The sequence below is a fragment of the Pelobates fuscus genome, chromosome 6 (genome assembly GCF_036172605.1).
Source record: "Pelobates fuscus isolate aPelFus1 chromosome 6, aPelFus1.pri, whole genome shotgun sequence".
In the NCBI taxonomy this organism is placed as follows: domain Eukaryota; kingdom Metazoa; phylum Chordata; class Amphibia; order Anura; family Pelobatidae; genus Pelobates; species Pelobates fuscus.
The window spans coordinates 261,017,240-261,044,688 of NC_086322.1; the positions used below are offsets into that span (position 1 = coordinate 261,017,240).

The 27,449-nt window shown below is 45.0% G+C and overlaps 2 protein-coding genes across 2 annotated transcripts in view; one reads left to right on the plus strand and one right to left on the minus strand.

Annotated features, from left to right (window-relative positions):
- The window catches only part of LOC134614835 (proton channel OTOP2-like), a 37,816-nt gene extending 30,214 nt beyond the window's left edge, over positions 1-7,602 (minus strand). Inside the window, exons 1-3 of the mRNA XM_063459056.1 lie at positions 7,212-7,602; positions 5,795-5,931; positions 1,757-1,815 (exon numbers count right to left, since the gene is read on the minus strand). Coding sequence (XP_063315126.1) covers positions 1,757-1,815; positions 5,795-5,931; positions 7,212-7,536 — 521 coding nt within the window. The 5' untranslated portion in view covers positions 7,537-7,602. The remainder of the gene's footprint in view (positions 1-1,756; positions 1,816-5,794; positions 5,932-7,211) is intronic.
- The window catches only part of USH1G (USH1 protein network component sans), a 784,266-nt gene that overhangs the window by 169,851 nt on the left and 586,966 nt on the right, over positions 1-27,449 (plus strand). The window lies entirely within an intron of this gene.

Consider the following 27,449-nt stretch of genomic DNA (forward strand, 5'->3'; position numbering starts at 1 on the left):
TACAAAGAGGAGAGATAGTAGACACACAAAGGCAAAAATAGGAGATAAAATACACTTAAAAGGAGTCAGATATTTAAAAGACTGGATAAGAAACACAAAAGGGAGGTTAAGAGGCACACAGGTGAAGATGTTTTTGGGGGGGGCGGAAAAATGCATCTTCACCTATGTACCCAAAATTCTTTGCACCGGCCCTGAATGTAAACATTGCCACATCTACTAAACAACAATGTTTTCAGGTGCAGGGTATAAATATGAAGTGGTCTGGGTGCCTATAGAGTCCCTTTTAGAGACACTCCAGTCATTCACATATGTTAAGTGCAATGGGTAAGTTAGGTTACAATTTACAGTTCCTTCAGGTCCTTTCTGTTTTACAGTAGTTAATTTTTTTTAACACATTTGCTGATTTCTCTATTTGTCCTGTCACTTAAAAAAATTAAAATAAAAAATTGATTTGCAGTACATGAAAAAGGGGACTGTCATGTCTCTGGAAATTGCACTAATGAACATGATCTCCAAAGTGAGCTAAAACATTTTAACGATTTAGCAAATTACATCACAATGAAATTCAGTCTAGGTACAGCCACAGTACACTCTGCGAATGTAGAGTAAAAATAGAAGCATTGTTGTGTTCTCTTTTTCTCTGTATGCTTTTTCTATACTGACAGGTGCAAAAATAGCAGAGCTCACAACAATGATTGACAGGATGCCAATGTGGAAGCAATGAGTTGTAGGATAAACAGATGTAGATTTCTACTTAAATGTTATTGTTCACATCCACAAACACATATTTGCAAAATATTAGTTTAAGTCAACATAAAATGAAAAATCATTGGAAATTAGAATACTCTTTAAAAAAAAAAAAAAAAAAAGTATATTTAAGTAACTTTAAGTAACAATTTATTCAACATGAACAGACGTGTATCTATGCGTATCTAGGTGGAACCCACAGCAGAATTGTTTGTTGGCAATCCCCAAGAATATTAAATGTAAGTGTTGTTGCAACATACTTTGAGTCCCTCTGCACCCATCTTTTTCCCTTGTGTGTCTTTTAAAGGAACACTCTGTTTAAAATATTATTTTTTAGTAATTTAGTAGGTATACTCCCAAAGAAAACATGCATGTATGTTTTTCTGCATGTTTGCTAAGAGGGTATATAAAAAAAACAGCTTTCAAAAGCTACAGACATGCTGTCTGCAGTCTTTGCAAGCCCTCCCCTCTTTTTCTCAACATAGAATGTCAGTCTGTGCTGGTGATTACACCAATCAGAGGTTTCTAATTGAGATGCCGGTCTGCATGCGCACACATTCATGTCTTTTCTACATTTTTCAATAAAGCTCATTAGTAGTGAGTAAGATTGGGGCACACTAGTTCATCACGTTTGCTGAGTTGTAAACTAGCTGACTGACAGCTGGGAGAGGCATTCAGGCAAAGTTTGATAAAAGTGCTGATCAGTAGCGCAACTAATGAACAAAGGACTCTGGTACAATTTTTTTTTTCGCTCCCTTACTACAAAGACAATTTACCTCTAATTCTCCAAAAATGTCCCAACCTGCCACTGCCATCTCTATAGTCACAAGACCCTGCACCCCTATCCCAGTTTATTCTCTCCCTCCCCAATTTAAACTGCCATATTTCCCTGACAATGTTCCTTCTTTCTGCCCAAATTAACCACATTCCTCCATCATCTCATAAGGAACGAAGCCTGCCTACTGGAGTGATTTCTTGTGAGATTTGTATGAAAACGTCATATCTTTACCTTGTAGAATTTAAGTAGATCTGGACACAATGTTTACAGGAAACCCATAAGAAGTATGTCTGCAAATAAAAAAGTGATAACAGTTTATTCATACAACTTTAAAGTGTGGTGAAATAACCTGGAAATTGCCCATGTTAAACCAAAATAGAAAAATATGAAACAATTTGCAACTATTTACATTTTGGCTACTTTGGCTTTAAATTCCTTTGACCTTTAAAACCCATTTAGTTTCTTCGCATATTCTATCGCATCCCATAGTCTCATGAGCAGAAACTTTGCTGGGGAGGGGCTCTGTGAGCTAAATCTCAGAATATGCGGCGCTTAGCCCTGAATCTATACAGTTGGCGCAGGGAGCAGGAGTTTACTAGTGTTTTTATAATTTTCATTTTACATTAGAAGCTGCTTTGACAAGCAGCCACATTTTATAAAAAGAAAGAATAGCGGTCTGGTTATTTAGGGGGGAGTGGGTGGTGACATCCACGTGAATTAGAAGTACTGGGGAACAGAACTTTGTTGCACATTATGTGGCTGTACAATTGCAGACTTCCCAATGTAGCTCAATGACTGAGTTAAACTACCAGGAAGTAACAGGGCCAGTTATCTGATTGACAGCTAAGAGGGTGTAACAATGGTAATTTATGGAACGGCCAATTTCTTTAAATATCTGCACTTTTTGTGAAATAAAAAAAAGACATACTCTTCACACATACAGCACTTCGTCAAGTTGAAGTGCCTTAGGCGTCTGGAGTGTCACTTTAACCCCTTAAGGACACATGACATGTGTGACATGTTATGATTCCCGTTTATTCCAGAAGTTTGGTCCTTAAGGGGTTAAAGCGGCACTGTCATGCCGAATCCCGTTTTTTTTTTAACCCCCCTCCCACCTCCACTACATCCAATTGACCCCCTAGTCATCCCCAAATGCCCCTAAGCCCCCCACATTACCTATTTTTTATTCTTTATTTTCTGCCCCGATCTTTATTCAGGGCGCCGCCATCTTTGTGTGGGTAGGTGAAGTCCCTGTGGGATACGTCATCTACCCACACTACACAGACTGTGAGATTCCCGCACATGCCCAGTGAAACACCTGGACATGCGAACGGGAATTTCACCTATTCATTCATTCATCAGACAGACAAATGAATGAATAGAAAAAATCAGCCGAACAAACTAACACTGAGTATCAGTGTTCGTTTGTTCGTTCAGTTTATTACAAGGAGGGAGCTACCGGCGCACAGCTCCCTCCTTGTAATATGTAACTATAGAAGCGGCAGGGAGCAGAGCTCCCCAACACTTCATAAGCCCCCCAGGCCCTCCCCTCACTCTATGGGGGTCAATATGACCCCCATAATAGCACAAGGGAGATTAAAATCTCCCCAATGCCCCTACTCGCTATACCGCGAGTAGGGGCATGTCCACTAAACAGTGAGCAGCCTGTGGCTGCTCACTGTAAAAAAAAAATGGTAATAAGGTGTGGGGGCCTACTGTCCTCCCCCCTGGCCCCCACCCCTGAGCGGTGGGTGGGGGCCCTAATAAAACAATAAGGGGGGGGACCTACTGTCCTCCTCTCGGCCCCCACCCCTGCGCGGTGGGTGGGGGCCCTAATAAAACAATAAGGGGGGGACCTACTGTCCTCCCCCCCTGAGCGGTGGGTGAGGGCCCTAATTAAATAATAAGGGGGGGGACCTACTGTGCGGTGGGTGGGGGCCCTAAATTAAGCCCCCCCCCCATCAAGGTGACTAGGGGTCCCAAGCCCCTAGTCACCCCCCTAGGGGCCCTGTGACACAGAGCACTGTGATTGGATGGATTTCAAGCAAGCCATCCAATCACAGTGCTCTGTGTCATTTTACAAGCGTGGGAAAGTTCTTTGGAATTTTCCCACGCTTGTAAAATAACACAGAGCACTGTGATTGGATGGCTTGAAAAACATCCAATCACAGTGATCTGTCATTTTACACAGCGTGGGAAAGTTCTTTTGAATTTTCCCACGCTGTGTAAAATGACACAGAGCACTCTGATTGGCTTAAACCAACCAATCAGTGTGTTCTAAGCCTAATTGCAGGGCGGGGCAAGGCTTTATAAGCCTTGACCCGCCCAGCGGAGCTCAGTACGCGGCGTGCCCTCCATGGGTGAACATGGATTAATTTTTATTTGGCTTTTTTGGGGGCTGAAGAAAGAAGAATTTAGAAAAAAGAAGACGTCAAAAGGTAAGTTTAATTTTTTTTTTTACAGGTTAGTTATTTTATTCCCCCCTCACTATTTTTAGGGTGAGGGGGGTAGGTAGGAGATAGAATGTTTTGGGTGGGGGGGGGGTGACTAGGGGCTTGGGACCCCTAGTCACCTTGATGGGGGGGGGTCATTTAGGGCCCCCACCCACCGCTAAGGGGTGGGGGCCAGGGGGGGAGGACAGTAGGTCCCCCCCTTATTGTTTTATTAGGGCCCCCACCCACCGCACAGGGGTGGGGGCTGGAGGTGAGGACAGTAGGTCCCCCCCCTTATTATTTTATTAGGGCCCCCACCCACCGCGCAGGGGTGGGGGCCGGGGGGAGGAGGACAATAGGTCCCCCCCTTATTGTTTTATTAGGGCCCCCACCCACCGCGCAGGGGTGGGGGCCAGGGGGGAGGACAGTAGGTCCCCCCCTTATTGTTTATTAGGGCCCCCACCCACCGCGCAGGGGTGGGGGCCAGGGGGGAGGACAGTAGGTCCCCCCCTTATTGTTTATTAGGGCCCCCACCCACCGCGCAGGGGTGGAGGCCAGGGGGGAGGACAGTAAGTCCCCCCATCTTTAACCCCCGCGCGGGGGGGGTTTATTAGGTTTTTTTTTTTTTTACAGTGAGCAGCCACAGGCTGCTCACTGCTTACTAGCCATGCCCCTACTCGTGGTATAGCGAGTAGGGGCATATTATTTACTAATACTAAGTAATCTTTACTTAGTATTAGTACATTTGGCTGAAAGACCAATTTAGGTCTTTCAGCCTTTTAGTAGATAGCTCCCTAATACCGTGGGAATTAGGGAGTTATCTACTAAGCGGCTGCAAGATGCAGCCGCGGCAATGAATAGGATCGGAGTTTCATTCATTAGAATGAAATTCCGATACGATCAAAGTACCGAATTGCATCCTAACACCAATGGAGAAACAGTGCTCATTCTGTTAGGATGCAATTCGGCAGTTTTGCCGGTGTTCTGTCTAAGTGACAGGACGTTCGGCAATACTGACAGGAAGCATTGTGGGAACAGGGAGGAAAGCTAGGGATCATGGGAAAATTGCTCTGACCAGCGGAAATGAAGCACACTTTGCTCCTCCGCTGGTCTGAGCTGGTCAAGCGGAGGAATCCTCCATAAGGCAAAGAGTCCCTACTTTGTCTTATGATTTGAAAGAAAACTAAAGAAGACAGGAAGAAAAGAATAACAGATCCTGAGAGAGGGGGAGAAGAGGAAGAGATTGAGGAAAGGTAAGTTCGGCATGACAGTGCCGCTTTAAGTACAAATTTGAACATATGAAACCAAAAAGTACTAGGTGAAGTAAAAATGACATTCCCAATATACACAAAACACTAAAAAAGTCTAATCAGTTTAACGTAAGTTCTAAGCTCAGGGGATATATGCCTAATGGTTAGTTAATTCTACCCTACATCAAAGACTCATTTCAAGCAACAGTTTTTTTCTCCTTGACAAGTTGTCGGGCATTGAATTTAGGACAAAGTATCCCCTATGGGCAGCATCTGGTTGATTTTCAGAAACTCCATTGCTCCAGGCTGCACTTTAGCAGGGGCAGCATTTTGCTGCCCGACCGTTAGGAGCCAGGGCCGCCTCTGGTGCATATTTATGCAGCGTGGTGGCTCTCTAATTGGGTGATTTAGGTAGCCACCTAAATCGCCTTGGGGCAGACTAAATCCATTACTTTTATTTTTCTCTCAGCATTCTTCATCCAATGTATAGAATCAGTGCTGTAACACTGCTCATAATACAAAGAGAATAGTTTTTAATATTTCACTGAAGAGATGAGAATCAAAAGCAATATGGAATATACGCCTACCTGCACAATGACAAATATTGCTTGTATGATTGGTTGGATAATTTTCACAGGAGGTTCACACCCCAGGTATCCCACGGCAGATATAATCTTAAAGCAATCCATAACTAAGGTACCAATACCGAAAAAAACTGTTCCACCTGAAGGAAGGAGACATCATTACTAGATAACATAAGGAGAAAACATCTAATGTTTCAACATAATGAGGTCTAGCACAAGAATATCCAAGTCCATTTATATTTACAAGACAAGAGAAGGAAGGAAATTAATGAATCAAAATGGGTTTATTCTTTAACAAATATAAAAGTTAGACAGACTAAAAGATAAATAACAAACAAACAAAACCAATAGGATATGCCAATTATGACATTCACAGTATTCATGATTGCATCCCATGAGAAAGTTTGTGCAAGACACATAAAACATACAGGTACATTCAACTTATATTGATTTTATTGTATTTATCTTTTTTTTTTTTTTTTTTTATCTATGGAGCTGTATCACCAAGGACCTCAATCTGGTTTTGGAAAGTGAGATCATCTGAAGGTTATTATTTCTTAATGCCTAAAATATATTATTGACTTTTTTTAATTTACTTTTTTATTGACTATTTTTCAGATGTACAATACGAGAGCAGTGAGACTGTACAGGTTTAGTAATGCAGCACTGGTGAAATTAGGTCACAATGCGAACTCCAGTCACTTATAGATAACATACAAGTATATTTGCAGTACGTTGTGACAAATGCATCTGTTTTGCATTGTAGAACCAAGACAATAAGCAGGGTTAACGGAACTGGGCAAACAGAGAAGGGAGGGGAGGGGGGGGAAATAGGGGTTTTTCCAAGTGCTATAGTCCAGTGTAGTGTGTGTACTCTCACACTGTTTTAATCTGTAGCTATCCACTTTGGGTTACTGGGGTCTTTCTTCGTCTAATTAAGGGAGAGGGTATCTCATCCCTTAGTGTGTTAGAAAATGCCTGAAATTTAGATATATTTACCATAGGTACCATATTTCTATATTACATATATATTTGTTTGAAATTCAAATTACCAGTCTACACTATTTGGGCTGTTTTTCTCTATTCATTATATATTTTCCATGAAAAGAGACTGGAGGAGAAGTTGTGTATTAAAGTATAGGAATTGAATTGAAATATTTTACTGTGAACTATTTCCTTTTGTGTATTAATTGAGTTTTTTTTTATAATCTTTTTATCTAGTCAGTCTAAACAAATGTTTGTTTTGGTGTTACTATAGATAGACAGATAAAGAATGCACTCACAGGTCTTTTAAAGATGATCGTGTGGGTCTTTATCAAGATGATCAAGTGTGATCTTGATATAGACTTGGGGTCGAAACCATGATGGTACCATGATGTAATATATACACGCATACAAATACAATTGTTATTACACTGACCTCTCATCCATATGGGTCCTGCATGGCAATCCTTGTACAAAATGGCATGTTTGTACTTCCAGGTGAAGAACATCTGAAAGAGCATCCACAGAATGCAGAGAACCAACATAACAGACATAAATATAAGCAAGTCTGTTTGCCATATGTCTACATGCTGGTTGAACACACAGGTCACCAAGGTGCAGCTGAACAAGAGAACATTAGAACCAACAAGCCAAGAGATCATTCGTCCTCCTTTCTTCCATATGTCTTTAGACGCCACTTTAGGAATTGCCATCTTTTCTTGTTTTTTGATGGATGTGCTTGAGTCCTGTTCACTTTCCATGGTTGTTTGATACAAATTTCAGTTCTCCAAACTCCCCGAGATCAGTAAATGTTGTTTGTTTTCTAATGTCCTTTCACCTGCCTGTCTCTGAGTCTTGTGCCTAAAATAATATCAACTCTTTAAATGTATATCAGGCTGGGACAGGATCACATATTCAAATGAGCTTCATTATGTGTTTTGATCTGGGATAAGTGAGGATTTTAATGCCAGAATCTCAGAGAAGTAATAGTTGGGTGGGTCTGATGTATAGCCAAGAATTCTCGCTTACATAAAAGCAGATACCATAGAAAATAATGATAAGGAGAAAGATTCAAATATAACATCAATAACAGTTGTTGAGACTGTAAATGGATCCATGCCAATGGTGTGGCCTTCAAGAGAAGGTGTGGCACTGGAAGCTAGATAAACAATTGTGCCTGAATTATTTGCTTGACAACATTCCAAATAAAGATTGTCTTTTGGAATAAGCTCTGAGGTATTCATCATACCAGGGAAAAATACTTTTGTGTTTGTTCTTTGGACAGGTTGCTTTGCGCGTTTGACCGTTATTATGTAACATCAGTTTTCAGCTCTGTAATAAATACATAATCGTTTTCAACTTTACATAACTCTACTTTATATTCATAAATGGTTTATAAATGGTATATATCTGTGCACAAATATCTATATAATATCACACACTGTCACAAACTTACCTGTGTCTGGCGCCTTGGGCCACTAGAGCAGATCACACTGTGTGGCCGTATTACTGCAGGTCGTGCAGCCTGAAAACTTCATGTGGCGGCGCGGCCTGAATAGGATTGTACTCACCTTCTGTCCCTCGAATGGCACCCTCTGCTGGTTCGTGGGCTGAACTGCAACCCCTAATAATAACAGCTGGTGCCATGACATCCCGCCCTTTACAGGACGCGTCATCTAGGCGATCCCATGCTGTTTGGGGTCGCAGAGATGATGTGGACCAATGGGAGCTCTTTTTTGATCTATTTAAGGCCTGTTCTAGCCCTTACTCATTGCCCCATCATGTTTTCTCTCCAGATACACGTTAGTGCTATAGTAGTCTCTTGTTATATTCCTGATATTGACCCATGGAGCACTGCTGAAACATTCTATGCATTTTGAAGTTTGCTGGCAGATTTTTAAATGAAGGCAGGTCACCAGGCTTATTTATTCTCACAGTGCCCCAATATGCAGGACTGTCCCAGCAACTTTGGGACTGTTGGCGCCTATGCATTTTATCAGCCCAAAGAACATGTAGCTTAAATTGCTTGTCATTGAATACCATATCATCAAATCATATTCCGAGATTACCATGCATTATCTTTTCATGTTGCTCACTTATGGCTTAGCATGGAATCACCAGCTACTCTGGTAGTGTTTTAGGGTGGATTTAGCAGCAGATAATTAAGCAGAGACAGAGTTGAAATTGTATAAGCTGGATGATGAGTACGCAGGCAAGGGTAAATTAAATTTAGAGGCATTTCATTTACCCTTGCCTTAAATATAAAAAGGCCTATATACAGTGCCTTGCAAAAGTATCACCTCCCCCCCCCCCCTCCCCCCTTGACTTTTTACCTATTTTGTTACATTACAGCCTTCAATGTTTTATTAATCTGAATTTTATGTGATGGATCAGAACACAATGGTCTAAGTTGGTGAAGTGAAATGAGAAAAATATATACATAAAACTATTTTTTAGAAATAGAAAACAGAAAATTGGCATGTGCGTATGTATTCACCCCCTTTGTTATGAAGCCCATAAAAAGCTCTGGTGCAACCAATTACCTTCAGAAGTCACATAATTAGTGAAATGATATCCACCTGTGTGCAATCTAAGTGTTACATGATCTGTCATTACATATACACACCTTTTTTGAAAGGCCCCAGATGCTGCAACACCTAAGCAAGAGGCACCACTAACCAAACACTGCCATGAAGACCAAGGAACTCTCCAAACAAGTAAGGGACAATGTTGTTGAGAAGTACAAGTCAGGGTTAGGTTATGAAAAAATATCCAAATCGTTGATGATCCCCAGGAGCACCATCAAATCTATCATAACCAAATGGAAAGAACATGGCACAACAGCAAACCTGCTAAGAGACGGCCTCCCACCAAAACTCATGGACCGGGCATGGAGGGTCAGGTTACCCTGGAGGAGCTGCAGAGTTCCACAGAAGAGACTGGAGTATCTGTACATAGGACAACAATAATCTGTACGTTCCATAAAGTTGGGCTTTATGGCAGAGTGGCCAGAAGAAAGCAATTACTTTCAGCATAAAACAAAATGGCCTGTTTTGAGGTTGTGAAAAGGCACGTGGGTGCTCTTGTCTGATGAGACTAAAATTGAACTTTTCGTCCATCAAAGAAAACGCTATGTCTGGCGCAAACCCAACACATCACATCACCCAAAGAACACCATCCCCACAGTGAAACATGGTGGTGGCAGCATCATGCTGTGGGGATGTTTTTCAGCAGCCGGGACTTGGAAATTGGTCAGAGTTGTGGGAAAGATGGATGGTGCTAAATACAGGGATATTCTTGAGCAAAACCTGTACCACTCTGTGCGTGATTTGAGGCTAGGACGGAGTTTCACCTTCCAGCAGCACAATGACCCCAAACACACTGCTAAAGCAACACTTGAGTGGTTTAAGGGGAAACATGTAAATGTGTTGGAATGGCCTAGTCAAAGCCCAGACCTCAATCCAATAGAAAATCTGTGGTCAGATTTAAAGATTGCTGTTCACCATCAAACTTGAAGGAGCTGGAGCCATTTTGCAAGGAGGAATGGGCAAAAATCCCAGTGGTAAGATGTGGCAAGCTCATAGAGACTTATCCAAAGCAACTTGGAGCTGTGATTGCCGTAAAAGGTGTCTCTACAAAGTATTGACTTTAGGGGGGTGAATAGTTATGCACATTGACTTTTTCTGTTATTTTGTCCTATTTGTTGTTTGCTTCACAATAAAAAAGAAAAAAAAATCTTCAAAGTTGTGGGCATGTTCTGTAAATTAAATGATGCAAATCCTGAAACAATCCATGTTAATTCCAGGTTGTAAGGCAACACAACACGAAAAATGCCAAGGGGGATGAATACTTTTGCAAGGCACTATAAATACAGGGCTTGAGATGGAACCCATATTGCATAATAATCTAATTTTGGCAACTCAGATAATATTGTAGCTGATTTTGCATAGCAGCACAGTAAATTAGGGCATATTATACAGTACATTACATAATACATCATGGACTACATTTCCAATGACATTTAAATAGAAAGTGAACATTCAGTGATTTGGTGATGATGCTAAGTTGCATATATATATATATATATATAAATATATATATATATATATATATATATATATATATATATATATATATATATATATTGCAAATAAGTGTATATAGGTTGATGTAGACCTGCATGTAGTGTATCATGGCAAACACACTGCATATATACACACACCGTATATACTCGAGTATAAGCATTTTTTGTGCTGAAAAAGCCCCCCCTCGGCTTATATTCGAGTCAGGGTCTGTATTGCCGAGCTACTCATTTTCCGTTCCTCCTCCTCACACAGAGCAGAATAGAGACTGTTCCCCCTACATAGGGTCACTTGGCAGGTATGGATTGACACCTGTACTCAAAGCCCCTGATACACACTGACACAGAGCAGAATAGAGACTGTTCCTCCTACATAGGGTCACTTGGCAGATATGGATTGACTTCTGTCCGCAAAACCCCTGATACACACTGACACAGAGCATAATAGGGACTGTTCCCCCTACATAGAGTCACTTGGCAGATATGGATTGACACCTGTCCTCAAAACCCCTTTTACACACTGACACAGAGCAGAATAGAGACTGTTCCCCGTCCACAGAGACCATGATACACACTGACACAGAGCAGAATAGACACCGGGGGTCTAGTAGCGTGGACACCCAGCACAGGTCATTCTCCTTCAGCCTTTTTATACGAGGGTCCCTCAACAGGCACGACAGCATGAAAGACCCCATTTGCACAAGGTTGGATGCCGAGCTACTCATTTCCCATTCCTCTTTCTCACACAGAGCAGAATAGGGAATGTTCCCTCTACATAGGGTCACTTGGCAGATATGGATTGACACCTGTCCTCAAAGCCCATGATACACACTGACACAGAGCAGAATAGAGACTGTTCCCCCTACATAGGGTCACTTGGCAGGTATGGATTGACACCTGTCCTCAAAGCCCCTGATACACACTGACACAGAGCAGAATAGAGACTGTTCCCCGTCCACAGAGACCATGATACACACTGACACAGAGCAGAATAGAGACTGTTACCCCTACATAGGGTCACTTGGCAGGTATGGATTGACACCTGTCCTCAAAGCCCATGATACACATTGACACAGAGCAGAATAGAGACTGTTCTCCCTACATAGGGTCACTTGGCAGATATGGATTGACACCTGTCCTCAAAACCCCTGATACACACTGACACAGAGCAGAATAGAGACTGTTCCCCGTCCTCAGAGACCATGATACACACTGACACAGAGCAGAATAGAGACCGGGGGTCTAGTAGCGTGGACACCCAGCACAGGTCGTTCTCCTTCAGCCTTTTTATACGAGGGTCCCTCAACAGGCACGTCAGCATGAAAGACCCCATTTGCACAAGGTTGGATGCCGAGCTACTCATTTCCCGTTCCTCTTTCTCACACAGAGCAGAATAGGGACTGTTCCCCCTACATAGGGTCACACAAAAAAAATGCCACACTGCTGAGCTCTGCAATGACGGCATTCTGGTGGTGGACACAGCATGCGTTGATTGGCGTGCTGTCGGGCTGACCCCGGGTGCCGATGCATGCTGTCTGACTGTGCCACTAGCTCCTTGCGACGACCCCCCCCCTGCTTCCAACTCGTCTCCTCCTCCTCTCTGTCTCCCCATCTGAACTTTCGCCCTGTTCTTCTTCTTGCCGAGCGGGCACCCACGTGACATCCATGGACACATCGTCATCATCAACCGCTTCGCTTGTATCTGACAACTCAGAAAAGGAAGCAGCAGCGGGTACAACATCATCATCATCACACCGTACCTCCATGTGTTTAATGCTGCCTGCCTGAGACATATCCTTGTTATCTACATCCTCTAGCAATAATGGTTGCGCATCACTCATTTCTTCAAACGGGTGTGTGAATAACTCCTCTGACATACCAAGTAAAGCGGCTGTGGTGCTAGTTTTGGTGGTGGCGGCAGGCAGGTGAGTGGTATCTTGAGAGGTGCCTGAAGCTAAGCTGGAGGAGGATGGTGCGTCAAGGTTCCGAGCGGAGGCTGTACAAGATTGGGTGTCGTGTGTTAGCCAGTCAACTATGTCCTCAGAACTTTTCAAGTTCAGGGTACGTGGCTTCTGAAAACTGGGCATTATTCTAGGGCAAAAGGGAATCCCAGCACCACGACCACGACGGCCCCTGCGGGGTGGCCTGCCTCTGCCTGTCATTTTTTGGGGGATTAGTGGTACTATGCGTGCAAGCTACTGTGAGACCAGATATGATTGGCAATGTGAACTGTAACAGTTCTGCAGAGCACACACTGTAGGCCTGACAGAGCCGCTTGAAGGCCACTGACTGGCTGCTATTAGCTTACACTGGAAACCTTTTTTCTTTGTAAAAGCACGCTACAGGGGGGCGTGGCCTGACCAGAGACCGAGCTGGACGTGCCTGAGTAGAGCTCCGGCCCCAACGCGCTGATTATAGCATACTTTAGCTTTAAAAACGGCAAATACCAACCGAACCCCGACCATGGAGAAACGGAACCCCAAGAAACAATCCAAGAGGGGGACGGAGGGGGGAACAACGGTCCTGGACCTCATGACGGCCCACAAGATCGGGCCTGCTGAGCCCCAAGATGGCGCCGGACGGGGTCCTTCATCTCGGCCCCCTTCACCACACGAGGCCCAAGACGGAGAGTGCCGTAAGGGGGAGACCACACGCATATTGGAGCGCCTGGCTGAGGTGCAAACTTACCTCGCAGGCGAAATTGACAACTCCACAACGCTCCTCCGGAACGAAATTGCCGCGCTGGGCACGCGGACGGCCCGCCTTGAAGAGCGGCTGGAAACCACAACTGAGGCCCACAACATGGCAGTTACCACTATCAACGGGCTGGCGGCCCGCGTGGCGGAGGCGGAACTCGCCATTGAAGACATGGCCAACAGGTCACGGCGAAACAATCTCCGCATACGTGGCTTACCGGAAGGGGAGAGAGAGGGCACACTGCCGGCCGTGTTAATGGCTATCTTCAAGCCCCTGCTGCCGGACCTCCCTGAGGAAAGATGGCACATGGAAAGGGCGCACAGAGCCCTGCGAGCCAGAAGACCCGAGGCGAACCCCCCCAGAGATGTCATCGTTAGATTTTTATATTATCAAACCAAAGAGGCCTTGATGAGGAAGAGCAGGGAGGCCAGACTGGAGCACGAGGGGAAAGAAATTCAAATTTACCAAGACCTGGCCCCAAGCACACTCCAGCGACGGCGGGAGATGAGGCCTGTCACGGAGGCCCTACGCAAGGCGAATATCCCGTACGCCTGGGGCTTTCCCTTTCGATTGATGGCGTTCCGGGGAGGGAAATCCCACACCCTCACCCTCAGCGGAGAACCGAAGAGCTTCCTGGAGACCCTGGGCATCAACCCTAGCGGCAACCTGCCGGCGACACGGCCGACAACCCACGACCTGGAAACTCTCCCGACCGAGTGGCAGGAGGTGGGAGCACGCCGGCGCTGACCTCGGAGCAGGGTATTGTACGGGGTGTTTGGGGACACAAGCCCTTCCAGGGGGGAACCGGGACAGCTTTGGGTGGTCACCACTGTTATTGTCATAGCGGCTAAGCCTTGCCGAGGGGGGGTCCTCCAGGTCTATTGGGAGGGGGTATCGGGGGCCTCGCCATCGGCATATGGAAGGGACACAGTGGGGACATGGACTGGCTTCCCGGCCATCTTGTTACTTCCTTGGCGGGAAGGCGCACGACGACAGGCCTTCCACTCACAGGGGACAGAAGCGGGAGAGGGACAGTGGCCGGAGGACACCGGGTTATTTGAGAGCCCCGAGCACCCTACCAGTTAATGTTTATATGCCTATTGCATTTTATATGTTCTCTCTATTGTATGCTATTGTATGCTACGTTTCACATGCGACTTGCAGGCCTCTGGCCACACACGTGGACCCCACGGGGAGTGTTGCAGACTTCCCGACTGACTTCCATTTAGACGTCTATTCCTATGAGTGTGGGGTCACGGGCAACACCGGAGCGGGACCCTGGGCGCCCCACAAACGGTGCTCGATGAGCCGGCCATATAGTGTTCCCAGAGAGGGAGCGGGCACTCAGCTAGTGGGGGGCAGGCAGCTTCTACAGCCAGCCTTGTGTTAAGGAGGCGACTGTCACCAGACATTTATTACTCAAAAGGGGGGGTGGGTAAGCTACATACACTACAAATAGGGAACTTAAAAATCAGAGGGAGGGGGGGAAATCACAACAAACAATTTTTTTTTTTTTTTTTTTTTAAACTGCTAACAAACACAACCACCACTCATGACCTCACAGTTATAACGAATTTAATAAAAAAATAATATAAAAAAAGGGGAAAAAACCAAAAAAGAAGAATAATATATCGAAACGTTTTTAAAAAAAGAAAAAAGGACAAAAGAAACAATACTATGGATGGGGACAAGTAAACGCAGAATGCCACCACAAAACGGTCAGCACACACACTACACATCTCCACACCTAACAGAGGCCCATGCGCAACACTGCTCACCAAACCATGAGAGGCCCCTGCCAACACGTACTTTAATGCTCCGTTGACCTGGCGCTCACTAGAGGGGTCGCACCAGGGTTAGGCCTCGCAAGAAGGGACACACAGCTCCATACTTCCCCCCCCCGCTAACGGAACGAAACATAGCACCCCCAGGCGGGTGGAGCGGATAGGGGAGGGCAGCACAGGCTCAGGTTCAGGGGAGGCAGAAGGGAGAGAAGTGCAACAGATGCCCCCGTGCAAAACAAACCCTTACACATGGGCTAGAGGTACCGCAAAGTTGGAATGATGCTATTCTTGTATACTATGTTGTTAAATGATTTCCCAGCATATTTACTGTTGGTCTGAGCATTGATGTTTACTTCTGTTTATGTATGTCGACAGACTCCAGGTTGGAGATGTCTAACAGCCGTCATCTTAAGCGCACCAGCGCGCACAGGGGAGGGCTCATGAACCTGTTTCTCTTCCAAGCGCTGGACGCGGACAAGAGGCGGGGGCTTGACCCCAATGACAGTCTGGCGAAGGGTAAGACCAGACGCTATAGGTGGAGCGCGGGAAGCGCTCCACGTCTTTTCTACTTTCTTTCACTTTTTCTTTTCTTTCTTTCTCTCCCCTCCCTCCCCTACCTTCCATTCTTGCTCATTCCCACATCCCGCGGGGGGGCGCGGAGGAGAGGGGCGCGTCAGACGCGCGAGTGGGCGTGGACTATAGCAGTTAGTGCTGAGAGGACTAATGACTGTTAAACTCACATCATTGAATGTAAAGGGCCTGAACTCCCCGAATAAAAGGCGCTTACTATTTAGAGAACTCAAACGGATTGGAACTGACATAGCCTTTATCCAAGAAACGCACTTACCGAGACAGGCTAAATTTAAACTAAAAGACCACTCCTACAGCTCAACACACGAGGCTAGGACGTTGCGCAAACGCAACGGGGTAGCGATCCTTATAAGGAACAGCTGCCCCGTTAGAGTCCTATCCACCGAATCAGACCCTGAGGGGAGATACGTTATAGTGTCGGGCACCTTACTGTCCCATCACATCCATTTAATCAACCTCTACGCACCAAACCACCCAGACGCAGCTTTCTGGGAGAAGCTGCGGACCAAAATTCAGGCCCTACACCACGGTATGATCATCGTGGGGGGTGATATGAATGCTACGCCCAGCCCGGCGGTAGACAGACGGGCAGGCAGCGGCATACAGCGGTCCCAGGGGAGGGGGAGCCAGGATGCACAGCTACATCGGTTCATAAAGGAGGCGGGGTTGGTGGATATTTGGAGAGCACATCATCCGGGTACAAAGGACTATACATTCTTCTCCGCCCCGCATGGATCTTACTCTAGAATAGACATGTTCCTGGTAAACAGTAGGAGCCTACCAAGGATAACTAATACGGACATTGGGTCCATCTCATGGTCGGATCATGCTGACATCTCAATGACAATGGGGAGATTGAGCGAGGCGACCCCGTGGACGTGGAGACTTAATGCCTCCCTCTTAAAAGACCAGAATATAGCATCCCAGATCAGAACAGAGCTCACCAGCTTCTTTGAGACCAATCTTACCCCAGACGTGACATTAGCGACAGTATGGGCGGCCCACAAGACAGTCATTAGAGGCACCCTTATAAAATTAGCAACGGCCAAAAAGAAACTAAAGTTCAGGGAACTGGAGGTTCTACTGACCGACCTGAAGAGGGCGGAACAGCAACACCAGAGCAGCCCAAATGACCTAAATGAGGGACGACTGAAGGAGCTAAGGCTGGCAATACGCCGGCTATTACTCGACGACACGGCCAAGTCCATCAGGTGGTCCAAAAGGACCTTCTACGAACACGCAAACAAAATGGACACACTCTTAGCGAGAGTTCTCAAACCCAGACAGAGAGGGGGCCACATCACATCCATTAAACACAACGACGGAACGACCAAAACTAGTCCCCGCGACATAGCGGAGGTCTTTACAGACTACTACAAATCCCTTTACAACCACACACCGGGCTCAGAGTTGAGAACGGAAGAGGATGAGGCACTGGCAAAACAGTTCCTGGCAGACTTGGGGCTGCCCAAGCTAGCGCAGGAGGGAGTGGAGGCACTAGGGGCAGAAATCACACCGGAAGAGGTAGCGCAAGCCATAGCGGCCCTGAAGGGGAATAAAGCTCCCGGACCAGATGGCTTCGATGGAAGCTACTATAAAGAATTCAGAGACGAACTAGCGCCCCAACTAGCTACCCTATTTAACGAGTTTAGAGCAGGGGGCACCCCAGAACGGGACATGGCACTAGCAACCATAGTCTTGCTGCCCAAACCGGACAAAGATCTAAGCACCCCTAGCAGTTATAGACCAATCTCACTGATTAATCATGACATGAAAATCCTGGCTAAAATCCAGGCGACCAGACTAAATCCATTTTTAGCCACGCTGGTGGACGCAGACCAGGTGGGGTTCGTGCAGGGCAGACAACTATTCGAGAACACCCGACGAAACATTGACATAATTTGGAAACAGAAAACTACACACGTCCAGACCCTACTGGTATCCTTAGACGCTGAAAAAGCGTTCGATAGGGTCACATGGACGTACCTGTTCACACTCCTGTCCCACATGGGATTCCCCGAGCAGGCCATAACACTGATAAAAGCCATGTACACCAACGTTAGAGCACAGGTTAAAATCTCAGGCGCCCCACCACTGCCGTTCAAACTATTCAATGGCACCAGACAGGGGTGCCCACTGTCCCCACTCCTTTTCGTACTCTCCCTGGAGCCCCTTCTTCAAGCCCTTAGACGTCACCCAGACATCCGGGGGGTGCGTGTGGGAGGCAGGGAATTCCTGGTGTCGGCGTACGCGGATGATGTGCTCCTGGCTCTCACTGACCCCGTCAACTCAATGAGGGCCCTGCAGGGAGTCCTGGAGGCCTATGGAGCTGTCTCGGGATACAGAGTCAACATGACCAAATCCAGTGCCCTCCCCATAGAGATCCCAGACGGGGAGCTGGCAGTGCTCCGAAGGGTGCACCATATAAGTATTGAACGCCAGGCGATCAAATATTTGGGCATTAAACTGACAGCGGCACCTGACCACCTGTACACCCAGAACTACACGCCGCTCCTGAGACAGCTCATCAGGGACCTAGAGACTTGGAGTGACAGGCCCATCTCCTGGATAGGGAGGATCCATGCTGTCAAAATGAATATCCTGCCTAGGATACTGTTTTATTTCCAGTCTCTGCCCGTTCACATCTCCAAGACACATCTAGCACCTTTGCAACAAGCCATAGGCAATTTCGTGTGGCAAAACAAACGCCACAGGATATCAAGACAATTATTACACAGGCCAAAAAACAGAGGCGGGCTGGGCTTGCCCAACCTGTTCGGATACTATATGGCGACACAATTATCGCAGGTAGCCCTATGGCATTCCCCACCCGGAGAGAGGAAATGGGTGGACTTGGAGGCATTGATGGTGGGGGCTGACATACCACAGCTGATCATCTGGGTCCCCAAGGACCACAGACCGATCATTAGATCGACCTGCCCAGCTATCCTGAACTCTATTCATGTTTGGGACAGAGCACAACAGCAATACGGGCTGGCTTCGGCACCGTCACCCCTAATGCCCTACCTACGAAACAGAGCGTTCCCTCCGGGCATGGCAGCGCGCAACTTTAGAAACCTAGAGAGAATAGGCCTACAGCGCATACACCAGCTGGTGCAGGGTGCGGGGGTAGTGACTTTTGACACCTTGCAGCAAAGGGGACACCTTACCCCTGCGGATTTCTTCCGCTACTTACAAATTAAAGATTTTGTAAAGCAGACATGGGTCCGAACAGCGGCCCTAAAGCCCATGACATTCTTCGAACAAATCTGCAGTCAGGACCATATACCTAGGGGACTGATAACACGACTGTACGCCCACCTCTGCTCGGTCACAAGTGACGGAGGAGAGATGACTTACATGAACCAATGGGAAAGGGACCTAGGGGAGCAGCTAGAAGGGATAGAGTGGCAGGAGATATGGGAGGCCAACCACAAATCCTCAGTATGCGTAACGCTCCAAGAGCAAGCAATCAAGACAATGCTCCGCTGGTACACAACCCCGGTTAAATTATACCAAATGAAAAAGAGCACCACTGACGTATGTTGGAGAGGGTGTGGTATAAAAGGGACGTATATCCACATGTGGTGGGAATGCCCCCTGATAGCGAGTTTTTGGCAACAAATTAAAGACCTCCTGACCCAGGTACTGACCAGGGCACCCCCCCTAGACCCATGGGTATACCTACTCAGCAGGACAATAGATGGGTGGACTAGAAACGAACAAAAACTCCTGCATAACATAACTCTAGCAGCCAGGAGGACAGTGGCAGCGGACTGGATTAAACCAACTATTCCACCGATTGCGGGGGTCATCAACAGAATCAGGGAAGTACACCTGATGGACAATCTGACAGCAAGAGTCAGGGGCACCCAAAAAAGGTTCCAGAAAATATGGGCCCCCTGGGAAGATAGCCCCTGGGGTTCAATCATTTAGCAGTTCTGGAGACCATGGTTCAAGGGATTAACCGGACAATACTCCTCGGCGCCCCACCCCCCTCCTTTCCCCCCCCCTCTTTCTTTTTCTCCTGATATCACCGGATCCATCTTTCTTACCCCTTTATGCAACACTGTCATCTTCCTATCTCTAACTGCCTAGCTAAATTCTGACACTATACAGCTACATAGGCCTGAGGGATCAGATAAGACTAAAACACATGGTATAGGGGGAAAGGCAGTGGCCCCACGACAGGCAGCGACCGCACGCTAATGCAAGTTACACCTGTCGCAAATTGCACCCGAGATCTGTAGGCCCCATATGCCAACCAAATGAATGTAGGTCCTTAGGGTACAATGCGACACTTAGGGGACTCTGACGGAAGATCGATGCGATCCTGGATCTAGCAAACTAAGAGACCATATACCTATTCTTCACTTTTCTCTTTCTGATATTCGGTCTTTCTTCCTGTCCTTTCTTCTCGCAAGCGCTCTAGACTTGCACCCCGGCAGGAGGAGGGGACTGGCAGGAATCCAGCCAACACAAACAAATAGATACTGCTAAATGTCCTAAGCTAGTAAACTCCATACAAGAACTGGTGTGATTGTTCTGCAACGAAGGACGCACCGTACTCACTGGTGACGGTGTAAACACCTTTCTTCAAGCCTACGGTTGTCAACCATAACTAGCTAACGCAGACAGATCCCCGAATCGCTGCCACTGTAAATAGTTAATATAGATTAGAAAACCCAGAAAAATCCTGATGACATCGCAAATAATTGTCGCTCATTATATGTATGATTTCTACTGTAATAATGACACAGCTTGTCTTTCTTGCAATTGTATTCATTTTCCATTTTGTTTTCTGAACATGCTGTAATCCACATGTGTCATTTTAATGCATGTCTATCAGTGCAAAAATAAAGAATTTAAAAAAAAAAAAAAAAAAAGCACGCTACAGAGACACCAGATATGAGTGGCAACTGTCAAAGCACGCTGGCACAGGTCTGCAGAGCACACACTGAAGGAGGCCTGACACCCAGACGCTTGCAGACAACTAACTGCTCTTCTATTACAGTGAAAAAAAATGATTTTTTTTAAATCTAAAGCTTAAGCTATCGTAAAAACAGATACGAGTGGTGGCACTGGGCAAGAGGGCACAGTATCCACTGTGAACCTCACACAGAAGCTGGCAGGCAGGCAACTGCTCTTCTATTACAGTGGAAACAAAATGTTGGTTTTAAAAGCACGCTATAGAGACACCAGATATGATTGGCAATGTGCACTTGAACAGTTCTGGAGAGCACACACTGTAGGCCTGACAGAGCCGCTTGAAGGACACTAACTGGCTGCTATTAGCTTACACTGGAAACCTTTTTTCTTTGTAAAAGCACGCTAAAGAGACACCAGATATGATTGGCAACTGTCAAAGCACGCTGGCACAGGTCTGCAGAGCACACGCTGAAGGAGGCCTGACACCCAGACGCTTGCAGACTGCTCTTCTATTACAGTGAAAAAAAATTATTTATTTTAAATCTAAAGCTTAACCTATTGTAAAAACAGATATGAGTGGTGGCACTGGGCAAGAGGGCACAGTATCCACTGTGAACCTCACACAGAAGCTGGCAGGCAGGCAACTGCTCTTCTATTACAGTGGAAAAAAAATTTTTTTTTTAAATCTAAAGCTTAAGCTATTGTAAAAACAGATATGAGTGGTGGCACTGGGCAAGAGGGCACATTATCCACTGTGAACCTCACACAGAAGCTGGCAGGCAGGCAACTGCTCTTCTATTACAGTGAAAAAAATATATTTTTTTTTAAATCTAAAGCTTAAGCTATTGTAAAAACAGATATGAGTGGTGGCACTGACTGTGCAAATGGGCAAGGCATCCAGCCTGACACAGAAGCTGGCAGGCAGGCAACTGCTCTTCTATTACAGTGAAAAAAAATATATTTTTTTTAAATCTAAAGCTTAAGCTATTGTAAAAACAGATATGAGTGGTGGCACTGGGCAAGTGGGCACAGTATCCAATGTGAACCTCACACAGAAGCTGGCAGGCAGGCAGGCACCTGCAATTACATTACACAGAAAAAAAAAAAAAAAGCAGCCTGATGTTCTAGCCCTAAAAAGGGCTTTTTGGGGTGCTGTCCTTACAGCAGAGATCAGATGAGTCCTTCAGGATTGTAGTGGACACTGAATACCCTAGCCTAGCTATCAATTTCCCTATCTAATCAGCAGCAGCTAAACTTTCCCTCCTCTCACTAAGCATGCAGCTTCAGAATGAATCGAAAATGGATGCTGGGAGGGAGGTTGGAGGGTGTGGAAGGGAGTGCTGCTGATTGGCTGAAATGTGTCTGCTGACCGAGAGGCACAGGGTCAAAGTTTGCCCAGTGATGACGAATAGGGGGCGGATCGAACTGCGCATGTGTCCGCCCGCCGCGGCAAACGCGAACACGCTAATTTCGCCGGGAACTGTTCGCCGGCGGACAGTTCGCCGGCGGACAGTTCGGTACATCACTAACCAGAGGTAGTCACATAACATTTCTGTGGATTGCAGATACAGCAACATCTTGAATAACAAATTGAATAACAGCCTACCAACAGGGTCTGATGGCTGGGCAGTGCCACTATGTGTGTTTTATAGTGCCTCTTTCAGTTGTAACCCCTAGTCCCAATATCTTGAATTGACTTACATTACCTTTAAAATTTGATCATGCTATAAAGTTATTTAACTCCTTAATCACATTTTTTAAGAGGTCATGGGGTCAGTTAGAGAAAATAAGAGATCTGCGAATGTCGAGACTTTGGTCTCTCATCCTGGAACCGGAATCCTTTAATGAAGAATTCTGCTTGGTTTCCTGTAATAACGGCTACATAGAACAAAGAGTAATGGGGAGAGTGCACACCCCTGGTGCCATTAGTGATCGGGATGAAGGATGACAGTCTGCCACTCACCTTTATGTTAGCTGATGAGTTAGTGTAGAGTGCACTTATCCAGGACCTCATAACTTCTCCCATCCCCAAACTTTCAAGTGTGGAAAAAAGATATGCCCTTTTCTGCGTTGATAGATAGGAGAGAAGTGGAGATTTTAACAGTTTCAGCCCCATAGAAAATGTTAAGCCCCATATGCAATCAGGCGATTCATCAACTTAATACATCAAATTGAAGAGTCTTGTGTGCCTTCTCTGCTCCTTTCTTTTGGATGCAGAGAAGGTGTCCGATAGGATGCACTGGGGCTATTTGAGAAATGTTATGGAACAATTGAATATCTCTACACTGTTTATTTTGTCTGTGTTTGCTTTGTATGGACATTCCATGGCAAAGGTCTCTGCATCTTGTTTCCTATCTGATAACTTTCCTTTGACAAATGGGACAAGGCAGAGGTGTCCATTATCCCCGTTGTTATTTGTATTGGCCATTGAACCCATAGCAAAATTTATTAGGAAAACACCGGAAATTGAAGGCATTAATATTGGTGATACAACCCATAAAATAGGACTATTTGCAAATTAGATCATACTGTCACTAAAGATCCCAGTTTTTAATGTTATCTTAAAAGAGTTTGGGGGAATTTCATATTACTAACTCAATACTCATAAAACGTAAGCACTCCCATTTAATATCCCATGGTTCGATTTGGATGAACTGAAAGAAGAATATCTTTTTGAATGTAGAAATTCATATATTGAATATTAAGGCATACATTTATGCAAAAAGTTGTTTAAAATACATGACCAAAATATTTCAAGACCTCTCATACCAGACGAAATTTCAAAGGAAATTTTTTGTTACGCAGACAGCGATTCTCAGAAAAAATGAAATTAAATACGCTAGGGGGTTTCCAACAGGTATAAATTTAACATACAACAATCAAAGGTTGACTTGATAAACTGCAGAAATTAGAACAATGGACGCAAGAAGAAAATATAGTATAAACAATAGAGAAGAGCATGGTTTATAGTTTGTGTTTTTTTCTCTTCGGGGTTATTACACGGTTGTGCTTTTTTGACAGAGAGAATACACTAAAGAGGATTATATATAAAACACTGTATAAGACAAATATTTAGGAAAGATTAGATTTGCACTAATAAGCTAATATTTTTTACAAATATAATAGAAAGGGGAAGAAGAATCACTATTAAAATAATACTATATAGCTAATTATGGATCTACTAATAAATATATGCACTAACATTTGTAATTATAAAAATAGAAGGACATTGGTACAATACAAAGTTAAGAACATAGAAGGATATTACTATATAAGCACTAAGTTAAGTAATATTTGTCACAAGAAGTAAAAAGGAAACTATGGGAAAAAGGAGGAAGATTAAAGTAGTAGGGTTATGGTAAAGAAATTACCGTATATACTCGAGTATAAGCCGAGTTTTTTAGCACATTTTTTGTGCTAAAAAAACCCCAACTCGGCTTATACTCGAGTCAATAGTCTGTATTATGGCAATTTGCATTGCCATAATACAGACTGGGGGAGAGGGGGGCTGGCAGAGCTGTACTTACCTCTCCTGCAGCTCCTGTCAGCTCTCTCCTCCTCCGCGCCGTCCGTTCAGCACCTCGGTCAGCTCCCAGTGTAAGTCTCGCGAGAGCCGCGGCTCTCGCGAGACTTACACTGGTTGCTGACAGAGGGAGCTGCACGGACTGCACGGAGGAGGAGAGAGCTGACAGGAGCTGCAGGAGAGGTAAGTACAGCTCTGCCAGCCCCCCTCTCCCCCCCCACTGAACTGCCAATGCTGGACCACCAGGGAAGGAGCCCCCCTCCCTGCTATGTATCAAGCAGGGAGGGGGGACGAAAAAAATAATAATAATAATAATAAAAAAAAAATAATAATAATTCAATAAATAATAATACTAAAATAATAATTAAATTAAATAAAAAATAATAAATAATAATAAAATAATAATAATTAAATTAAATAAAAAAATAATAAATAATAAAAAAAATTAAAATAATAAAAAAAATTAAAAAAGCATTGCCCACCCCCCACCAAGGCTCTGCAACACACACACACACACACTGCACTCATAAGCACACTGCACTCATACACACACACTGCACTCATACACACACACTGCACTCATACACACACTGCACTCATACACACACACTGCACTCATACACACACACTGCACTCATACACACACTGCACTCATACACACAATGCACTCATACACACACAATGCACTCATACACACACACTGCACTCATACACACACACTGCACTCATACACACACACTGCACTCATACACACACACTGCACTCATACACACACACACTGCACTCATACACACACACACTGCATTCATACACACACACACTGCATTCATACACACACACTGCATTCATTATACACACACTGCATTCATTATACACACACTGCATTCATTATACACACACTGTAAATAAATATTCAATTAATATATTTTTTTTAGGATCTAATTTTATTTAGAAATTTACCAGTAGCTGCTGCATTTCTCACCCTAGTCTTATACTCGAGTCAATACGTTTTCCCAGTTTTTTTGGGTAAAATTAGGGGCCTCGGCTTATATTCGGGTCGGCTTATACTCGAGTATATACGGTAAGTACTGAAAATAAAATAAATAAATATAAGTAGGGTTAGCTATTTAGGAATAAATGGATTGGTATAGAATTATTTTTTTTTTCTCTTGCGGACATACTATTATTAATTTCTCTCGGCCAAGGAGAATACTCTAGCTCGCAAATGTTTTTTGGTAATCTTTGCGAGTCTAGAGAAGGTGGTATAAACGACACTCGATAGAGAGCAATTGTCTTTTTTTTCCCTTCCTCTGTTTTGCCACCTCCTGTTGATATGGATATCCAGGGAGGGAGGAAGGTAGGAGAGAGTTTAGATACATAGGTCTATGCCTAGGAAAAGGCAGAATATGTATAGATTTGTTGTGTTTTAAATGTATGTATGTTAAGATGGTGAACCTCCTAGTCCTTCAGTTAGAAGAAATAGGAATAATTAGATAATATGAGATTAGCAACGATAAATGCATAGGGGATTAATTCGCAATTTAAAAGATATACAATCCTCGAATTCTTGAAAAAGGAACAAATTCATATAGCTGCTCATCAAGAAACACTGGAAATTACAAGAAAAATTAATCTTAAGTCTAGGTTGTTTCCCACTATAATCAGTGCCTCTATTAGCCATAAAAAAGAGGAGTAGCCTTTTTGTTTTCAAAGAATATTTCCTTAAATATTACCCATCAGGAATTGGATATAGAAGGCCGATATATAATTTTATATAATTTTGGTGTGTGAAATCAACAATCAAAAATATACGATGGCGACTATATACGCACCAAATCGGTCACAAGTCATATTTATTAGGAAAGTGCTCAACAAAATTGATCACGTTCAAAAATGGGCCGAGTTATTGTTATGGGAGACTTCAATTGTGTGCTAGGTGTGGATCTGGATAGGAGCTCTAAATTAAAAGGTAGTAATCATAAAAAAAGATTAACGCCAGAAAATTTTCAGAACTGGTCAAACAAGCGGAGTTGTTGGACTATTGGAGGCAGTGGCGTACATACCAGGGTCGCAGGGGTCGCGGCTGCGACCGGGCCCGGCCCACCAGGGGGCCCGGCCGCCCCTGCGACCCGGTATGTACGCTCTGGGCCAGCCTCTTCTCCTGGGGGGCCCAGGAGCCGGCCACCTCCGGGCCCCCCGAGGCTGGCCCTGCTTACACCCGGCGGCCGGCTGGTGCGCGAGGGAGCACTCTCCCCTGAGTGCTTCCTCTTCAGCTCCCTCGTGCACCGCACTGATACCGGAGCCGGAAGATGATGTCATCTTCCGGCGCCGGTATCAGTACGCGGCGCTTGAGGGAGCTGAAGAGGAAGCACTCAGGGGAGAGTGCTCCCTCGCGCGCCCGCAGGACCAGCCAGCCCGCCGGGTGACCGCCCCCCCCAGGAGCCCAGCAGCACCACTGGACCCCAGGGAATCCCCTCAGCACTCCAAAAGGTAAGGAGGCTGGGGGGATTAAATTAAAAAAAAACATGTGTAAGTGTAAGTGTGTGTGTGTGTGAGTGTGTTAGTGTGTGTGTGTGTGTGTGTGTTAGTGTGTGAGTGTTAGTGTGTGAGTGTTAGTGTGTGTTAGTGTGTGTGTGTTAGTCTGTGTGTGTGTTAGTGTGTGTGTTAGTGTGTGTGTGTTAGTGTGTGTGTGTTAGTGTGTGTGTGTTAGTGTGTGTGTTAGTGTGTGTGTGTTAGTGTGTGTGTGTGTGAGTGAGTGTTAGTGTGTGTGTGTGTGAGTGAGTGTTAGTGTGTGTGTGTGAGTGAGTGTTAGTGTGTGTGTGTGAGTGAGTGTTAGTGTGTGTGTGTGAGTGAGTGTTAGTGTGTGTGTGAGCGTGTGTGTGTGTTAGTGTGTGTGAGCGTTAGTGTGTGTGTGTTAGTGTGTGTGAGCGTTAGTGTGTGTGTGTTAGTGTGTGTGAGCGTTAGTGTGTGTGTTAGTGTGTGTGAGCGTTAGTGTGTGTGTGTTAGTGTGTGTGAGCGTTAGTGTGTGTGTGTTAGTGTGAGTGTTGGTGTTTGTGTTAGAGTGTGTGT